The sequence below is a fragment of the Limulus polyphemus genome, unplaced genomic scaffold (assembly GCF_000517525.1).
Source record: "Limulus polyphemus unplaced genomic scaffold, Limulus_polyphemus-2.1.2 Scaffold382, whole genome shotgun sequence".
NCBI classification, from domain to species: domain Eukaryota; kingdom Metazoa; phylum Arthropoda; class Merostomata; order Xiphosura; family Limulidae; genus Limulus; species Limulus polyphemus.
In genome coordinates this window covers 448,948-458,212 of record NW_013665992.1, presented here as the reverse complement: position 1 = coordinate 458,212, position 9,265 = coordinate 448,948, and the positions used below count along the sequence as shown (strand labels likewise).

Here is a 9,265-nt window from a genome sequence, read left to right as displayed (position 1 = left end):
TCTATATAACATCCAGATAGTTATCAGACATTTCTTAAGAAAAAACTTAATATTTTATCTGTTATTTTCAGTAAGGAATCTCTGTACAGGTTTGGTAGATTTCACCGATCTCATAAACACCATAAAAAATATTAGGAAATAAATATAAATTATGCCTCTTTTATTCTAGAATGAACACAAATTATCACATGAGGAATATAATAAAAATAATAAATATATATAAATGTATAATGTTATGAGATTTAAGCTATTTAGTCTAAACATTTATGTTTGACCTTTCACCCATGCCTGGCTAACAATACAGAAGTTACAATGATGCAGTACATGCGCACTCATGTTACTGTATCCAATAATTTAAAACTGACCTATAAGTCTTTACAAACTGACCTGTCTTGGCTGTGTTTTAGTAGACTAGTATTTTGTAAAATACAGTCACATTTCAATTATCATACATTATATATGCATATAACAATAAATAAAGAAGTAGAGCAAACAATTATTTCTTCTAGTTACGACCTCTGTACTCAGTTGCTGCTTGATGTAGGTTGGCAAGCCTTTTAAAATTTCACACATGGAGGATATGAAATGAAATTGTTTTTTTTCAGCTTTTATATATTCAGTTGAATAACCAAAAAAAAATCACATATTACTATATCGATACCACAGAATTCCACTATAATTTATCAAGCTTAGTAACTAAGCTGTATTTCGGTCTAAAAAATATGAAATTTCAAGCAGACTAAAGACATAACCTACCTCCTTGAAATCTTAGGTTGAAAGAACGAGATAGCATCCTCACACTTTAGAATGGCTGAGAAAGCTACTAGATAGACATTCTAAGCTTTCGATTGGTTATTCACGTCATATACTGAAGTAAGTGTATATAAGGGACTGTTTCCAAAAATGGAAAGAGGTGAGCCAGGCCATTGTATTTGATTCAGTATATGACTTTTTATGAGTAATATCTCAGCAAACAGAAAAGATACAAGGTTCTTATTTTATATTCTAGCTTATCGATATTGGTAATTTTAGTTCCTAATTCATACAAAACTATAGACTTAGTATTTTGACATCAGAAACATCTAATTTGAACCAGCGCTGCATTCAACATACCAAAAATCTGTTTAACTGTATTTTTTAACATTTACTTTTAAATTAAGAAATTGAATAATGTATAATACTAAAATTTGAATTTATTTCACAGTTTGATTCCAAAATTATTAACATAAATTCATGAAATAGTAGTTCAATAAAATTTTGAATGCAAGTCAACAAATGTGATGACATGGCCTTTGATCTGTGACCCATCTGGAAAGGTTTAATAATATTTCCCTCCCACCCACAGATTTATTTTATTTTTTTTTATATACCAAGTCTTTTCTGAGGCACCTTATCAAACACTTTCTGAAAAATCAAGGTAAACCAAATCCATAGTATTTCCTTCATAAACATTTGTGCTTGGAACCAATTGTTTAACCTAAACCCAAACCCATCCTTGCCCCTAAATACATTATTTTCCAAGCTTTTAGTCCTATTTCCTTTCTTAGCTCCCTTGAAATCTCATTTGCCCTTTGGGTGTAGAAGTTTAAGTTCTTCACTAAGCCTCGTCACCACTTCAACCAATTTACATTTCTCTTTTTCCACCTCTGCAACTTTACCAGAAAACCTTCCAACTTCTTCTCTAACCTGCAAATAAACTGTACATCCTGGCTACTAGCCTCCCTAAAAGTACACTTTAACCCAGAGTTTATTAATAAAACACTCTACTGGCATCTATCATATTTTATCAATTGAGAACCCTTGGTAGCTAGAATATTCTTAACCATAACTGTTAATTATATTAACTGTAATTTTAAGTGTAAAGTGTAATGAAGTTAAGATTATATTTAACGTGCTATTACTAGTATTACTAATATAATAGGTTATAAATATTATAAGCACACTCCTGGCTTTAACCAAAATTTAATGTTAAGGTTAATGATAACATAATAGTAAACAGGTAACTATGTGTAATTCTAGTCCAATTTAAACTTAATGTAAATAACATTTTACTTTAAATATCAATACTTATCGTAAATTAACTTTATCTATTACTATACAACTTTCAAATTTTATATAAAATAAATGCCGTATCAGTTCATAAAAAAACCTGTCTCTAAAATTTAACTTAAAGCCTAACACTAATAGTAAAAGTAAACGAGAAACTATGTCAGTATGTGTAAATGTAATCCAATTTAATCTTAATTTAAATACACGTTTTGTTGAAAATATCAACACTTATCACCAATTAACTTTATGATATCCATTTCTAAACTTTTGAATGATACCTATTAAACTTATTTAACTAAATGCCTTCTCTTTTTTTCACTGCTGCAAAAAACTTCCTATCCCAGTCAATTGCCAATAATTTATAAGTTATAGTAGAATGAAGATTTGTAAAATATACTTTAAAAAGTTAAAACTTCTATTAGTACTGCTAATTTAGTAATTGTGATAGTATTAATACTAGTAGTAGCTCACCCCATTTTTCTACTCTGCCTCCTTTTAGCTTTTCTGGTAAACGCATTTTTTCTTCTATATATACCTTTAAACGAAGAATATTGTCTTGAAACCTTTCCTTTAGGCCTATAACATTTTTACTACTAATAAAGTTAAATTTATACTGGTCATAATTCTTTGATCCTTTTAACTTTGAGAAGCTTGAGAAATTATGGCGTAGTCCTAACTGCCATAATTTCGCTGCTGATCGACACAACATTGTTTACACAATACCTTAAACTTAAACGAACAAAAAACTAATAGAAGTAATATAGCTTTTGGTTCACACAGTATTTACAAAACCATTTATACTCTTCTAACAAAAAAATGGTAGTTTCCATTACACAGTTCTAAGAAATATATAAACTATAGACTTCCAGCTATTTGCATCAGTATTACTGCCAGCCCTATGTTTCAACTACTGAATTTACAACGTTTTAAGTAACAGGATAGCATAACTCATATTGTAACTAAATATTATTTTTAATTCTAGCGTTGTGCATATAAGTCCTGGAAAATCGACTAGTAATCTTGAATTAAGCTCTGAAGTTATAGAATATATTGGAAACACTTGTTAATATAAATTTAGAGCACTTTCTCTGTTTACTATAAATTAAACTTCTATTTGGTTCATTTCTATCACCAAATATTAAAATATGAATTCAAAAACTCAGTACAAAATACAAAACAGCATATCAAATGGTCGTAAATACTACAGATAGCTATTTTTAGCCTTAGTTGCAAGTATTGTTAAACTTCCAATAAAATGTGTTCATACAAGAAGGAAAAATAACATATTCTCTAACGAACTTCAAAGTACGCCCGGCATGACCAGGTGGTTAGGGAGCTCGACTCACAATGTGCGGGTCTCGGGTTCGAATCCCCGTCTCACCAAACATGCTCGACCTTTCAGCAGTGGGGGTGTTAGAATGTGACGTTGGTAAAAGAGTAGCCCAAGAGTTGGCGGTGGGTGGTGACGACTAGCTGCTTTCATTCTAGTCTTACATTGCTAAATTAGGGACGGCTAGCGCAGATAGCCCTTGTGTAGCTTTGCGCGAAATTCAAACCAACCAACCTGTGGGATTATTGATTGGATGTAAGTACTTTCGTGGAGAATAAAGGTGTCATCATTCAACTTTAAACACAACAAAATTTGAGATAAGTCTGAATGGGACATTGTAAGAAGCTGTAATAAATTAGTAATTTGGCATAAAAAAAAAATCAGAAGTAGTCACCTTTGGGAAATCTGATGTCAAATTCCCACATATAGACAACTTATAACCTCACAAGAGCTGTGGAGGTCTTACAGATGATCTATGCTAGAAATTACATGACATGCTCATAGAATATCAAGATACTTTCTCAAGTGGACCTCATAAGATTGATACTGGAGATGCAGCCCAATATATCTGTTAACCAGATGACTTCCACTTTCCAAATACTCGTTAACCCATTCAATTTCCTCCACCACTGAACCCCATCTCCCTTTTTCATCTGAAGGAAGTGGTTTTAGATTAGATGCACAAACAAGCTGTTGAGAGGGTTTATGACCCTCTTTCTGGATTTTACTCTCGTTTTTTTGTGGTCCCCCAAAAAAGATCAAACTGGCATTCAGTCATCAATTTCTCCTGTCTCAACCACTTCCACACAATTTTATATGTAAAATTTATTTTCCCTTTGTTGGACTTTTTCTCTCAGATTATGGATGACCAATTTTTGTGTCGCAACCTTTCTTAATATTCCCATGGCAGAATCCTCCACATGCTTCTTCTGCTTCATCAATTGAGCTGTATTTTCTAGTTTTGTGCATTACCATTTGGCATTGCATTGCCTCCCTACATTTTCAGTCTCGTCTTCAGAGCCTTTGCTAAACATCTCTATCAACTGGACCTACAGTTCCATTATTACATAGACAATTGGCTTCTTCTGTCACACTCACGGGAAGAGTCTGACAGTCATACCTCCATTCTTCTGAGGAAGGTAGCCCACCTCGTGTGGATTGATAAAACCTCTAAATCCTTTCTCACTTCAACCAATATCTTGTCTAAATGAATGTTTTCTTTAATACATTCCTCAGTCATGCACAGCCTTCTCCTCTTCATTTACAAGCTCTGAAACTTTCGATCACCAGAATATGAGCCTCTCATACTCATACTGCTCGAGAGGTTCTATCGCTTTGGGGACCATGGCTTCATTAGAAACACTTATCCCTCTAGGTCGAGCTCATATGCATCTTCTCCAGTGGTCTTTATGAGACCAGTGTAACCTCTTAAGGACCCTTTGACCTCACTGGTTCATCTGTCTCCTCCTCTGCTCAAGGAACTTTTGTGGTGGTTAGATTGATCAAATACCACTGTCGAGGTTCCCTTACCTCCACCCAAATTGAACCTACACATCTTCACAGATGCTTCTCTTACTGGTTGGGGTGCATATTTGATGACAATCTTAGGTCAGATATGTGAACCCAGCATGAGCAATCCCTCCACATCAATGGGTTTGAACTTTGGGCTGTCCACTGGGCATGCTTTCATTTCTTACCTATTCCAGTGGTATATTTTATTAGAATCCATTCCGACCATTTCACTGTGGTTTCATATATCAATCATCAAAGGGGTACCAGATCTCAGACACTTTATTTTCAAACTCTCGATCTCCTTTATTGGATCTGCTTAATAGCTCACCATGTCCCAGCAGCAATGATCCTTATTACAGACCATCTTTCCCAGCCAGATCATGTTCTGCCTACCAAATGGTTGTATACTCTCTTTTGGACACTCTACTCATTGATGCCTTTGCCATACATCTCAATGCCAAGGTACACCTTTTTTGGTGCCCTGTTTTCCATTCTTCAGATTTGACTATTGATACATTCAGTTAGGATGGATCTCACTTTTTCTTGTATGTATACCTACCTCTTGGTTTTTTATCATTCCTTTTCTTGTCCTTCTGGTAGCACATTTCTGGCCAGCTAAGTCTTGGTTCTCTCTTTTATGGCATTTGTCTAGCCATTCACCCCTTCCTCTGCCTCCCAAGCTGTTCCTAATACTACAACTTCACACATCACTGTTCCAACCAGGGATCTCATCCCTCCACCTTCACGTTTGGGAATTGTATGGTCCATGGTTCATATGGCCAGACTTTTCCATTGGATAGCTTTCTTACTTTTACATTAATGTCGTCCTTCTATGTTATCCATCTACTAGCATACTTGGTCCATCTGTCCTCACCTTCCCCTAGATTGTTCTAACTTCAGCAACCTATCATCCATTTTTACTTGGCTCTTTGATCAAGGTTTGGCTGTATCCATTAGAGTTGGGGATCGAGCAGCCTTGTGTAAAATGTTTTACATTTCTCAATACTGTGGAGTGTTTTCCTCCCATATTCTTTTTTACATTGTTCTGATCCTTCTTTATCCATAGACCTCCTCATCATATCCCTCTGCCTGACTGTGATCTTAATGTTGTCCTACACACTTGAACTTGGGCCCCTTTCAAGCCATTGGCGACATGCAGCCTCTATTATCTTTCTCCTGAGACCTACTTTATTTTACTTCCCCCATGTAATTGCTGTTGTTCAGATATTCACACTACTGATTCTTCCCTTATTATTTTCAATCATACATATATTATGCTTTATCATGATAGAAATTCATTCCTAAGACTTCAGCAGCTTGGGAAGGTGACCACTCCTGTTCACTTATCTCCTTTCCTTCTATCTTTCACTTATATAATCGTTCAGACCCAATTTCGTTCAAATTCAATTTCCTTTACAGCTATTAGATTCTTCCAGGTGGTTGGTGTTACCTCTCAGGGTACAGTTATTTCCAAAATCTGCATCGAGCCAGAATAATGAAAAGTCCTCATATCATCTGCCCTGGCTCATTATGTGCCTATTGTGAGATGGGGTGTTCTGCAAGACCACTAGAGGTATCCTCATGACATCTCGATTTTGTCCAATCCACTCCATACCTATTCCATGGAATATTATGAAAAAAAGCACCAGGCGCATGCTCTGCTGGTTTCACTGGCTCATGCTTGCTGGCTTTTCAAAATAGGGATACTTGACCACCTGTTACATTGTATCAGGTAAAGGACCCGTCCAACTAAAGCCCTGGCATTTTTTCTGGGCTCCTCATTGCAAATTTCTCCCCTTTTCTCAAATGGAGTATGGGAAACCCATATCATTTATCAGTTCCTAACCAATGTGGTGGTGGAACTTGGAGAATCCTCACCATTTGGGACCTACCCACTGAGTCTAAATAAGGAGTACCAATTGGTAGGAATGTGGCAGTAGTGACATTGTCACTGTAGGACAGGTAATCCTCATACACTTATGTTTCAGAGTTAAGTTGAAAATGCACATCACATTATAAGTACCTTCCTCCTGCAGCAATTGACTGTCCAGTAGAGTAGGGATACATATGCTTCAAGTTGGGACCTCCTCATCCTATCACCACCTGGATGTTGGTTCCCAGTGCCACCAGGTTTTGTATTAGTGATCCACCACATTGCATTCCTTCTTCCTTTCATCACCCGGATGTTAGGTTCCTAGGTTGCCTGTTTTTAGTTGTGTACCAGCTCTGCACACATGTGCCCTGATTTATTTATATATACCAGTATCAGTTGCCCTCCTCCCACAGCTGGTTGTTCTTGTTCAGTCAAATTATATTAATGCGATTTCTGTTGGTTAAACTTGCAGTAGTGCCTACATAGATATACATAATCTTATTATTTCCTGCAAGTTAAATATATTGAGAAACTAGCGTATAGTCCGTCAAATATGACGTGGCAAGTACTACCACCCCACCCCATAGTATACCTTAACCTCACATTTCATAGCTAACTGAAACAAATAAATTTTGCGAAATCAAGCTTGACCAACAAAGAGGCAGAAAAGTGCAGTCACGTCGGTAAATTCCTTTGTGGGCCAATCAGAATTAAAATCGTTCATGAAATGAATTCGCGGCGAATTCATAGAAAAAAATATTAGTGAAAACCAGTTAGATTAATAACTTCTAATATATAGAAAAGCCATTGTGTTTTGGTAACACTACTTTCCAACAATGGCTTTTATGTCATGTTGCTCAGCAATAAAAGTATAACCTAATATTTTGAGAGATTGTTTAGGCACAGTATTCATGATGAAACTGATCGCTTTTGGAAGGATATTTAATTACCATTCAAGACGCAAGATATTCATATAGGTAATACATATAAACGTGTTCAGACAATGAATTTAGAATTTCAAAGAAGGAGGTATCTTTCTACGTAACACGGCATCGGAAAACAAAGTAATATGGATCAACTTAGGGCATCATGGTCATCCAAAAAGAGACCCAAAACAAGTCGTACCACTGCCATGGCAAGCAAAACGTGACATTTTGTAACACATGAAACTTCATAAATACAAAGGTCAGTGACACAGGCAACAGTACGAAACATAATCAAGAATGACCTACATCTGTATTAACAACAGACGTCACATGCACACAAACTCTTTACATAACATCCGTTCAACCATTGCATACCTCAAGCAGCTGAAAAATGAAAATAATATTTATGTTATTACATAATATCTTCGACAAGATGAGTTGTTAGAAATCTACAATAACAATACAATAGTCTTAATTATGAGTAACTGGCCAACTTCAAAAAGCTTATGCCTTAGATCATCAGTTGAGTATCCTCGATATTAGCGACGTTTTTGGCACTTACGAAGACATACATATGAAATCGCTAGACACAGCACCTATGGATTTATTTATGTTTGGGCTGTTGAAATGGTGCTATGAAACCATCGTTTTCGTATATTAAATCTTAAACCTTCAATACGGTTATTCAAATACGTATTTATATTGAAGTATCGTAGCTGCTGTTTTTCAAGAAATTGAAACACAACCAAACTATAACATCAGACTAAATGAAAAACAATGCTAACTTTTATTGTTGTTCTTGAGTACAAAGTTGTACCTAACATATTGTTACGTCTCCGTTCGTCAGTTAATTTTCCGTAAAAATTCTTTCCGAAAAAACTTTACCAATACAAGTCCTTTCTTAAATAAAACTGGTTTATTCTTTCTGAATACAACTTTGCGATACACTTAATTTCAACAGTCGCGCCATAACAAACGCTATAAGTCACAACGAACGTCTCACGTGCTCAACTCAACAATATTCTGTCCGCAGTTCAACTGCACATTGTTCCCGTAGCTTCTTGGCCTGTCTTATATATACAAGACTACCCCATATCTAGTAGTCTCTTGACGCTTCATGAACGTTCTAGAAGTGCGTGGCGTGTTACTAGCGTCACGTGACCTCCGCTGTCGTAACACTGCCCCTTCCTTAGTATTGTTCGGGACGAACAATAGCCACTTAGATTAAACCAATAAACAATTAACAATAACTTAAATAAATGTACAGAATTTACAAACACAAAATTACAATTCAACAAAGTCTCTTAATTTTACGGGACGTATCTTCTTCCGTACTGGACTCCGTCTCTTTGGCTTCTGCTTCATCAGAAAATGTCCTATCATCGGTAACAGTCACATCAGTGGTAGTAACTTCATCAAGGGCTTCACTGTTTCCCTTCTCAAAACTGAGACAGTGGCTTCTTCAGGTGGCACGTCTTCAGTAGCGTCAATTGTTCTGTTGTTCACTTCATTCCAACTGAAATGTCCTGGACTGTGATAATGCCAAAGCCTGTTGGCATGCACCACCTTTGGCTT

At 35.9% G+C, this 9,265-nt stretch overlaps 1 protein-coding gene across 2 annotated transcripts in view; it reads right to left on the bottom strand.

Annotated features, from left to right (window-relative positions):
• The window catches only part of LOC106457861 (mitochondrial import inner membrane translocase subunit Tim29-like), a 35,459-nt gene extending 32,508 nt beyond the window's left edge, over positions 1 to 2,951 (bottom strand). For both annotated transcript variants that reach the window (XM_013917310.2, XM_022383912.1), the window contains exon 1: positions 2,521 to 2,951. In XM_013917310.2, coding sequence (XP_013772764.1) covers positions 2,521 to 2,758 — 238 coding nt within the window. In that variant the 5' untranslated portion in view covers positions 2,759 to 2,951. The remainder of the gene's footprint in view (positions 1 to 2,520) is intronic.
• Positions 2,952 to 9,265: the final 6,314 nt, after the last annotated feature.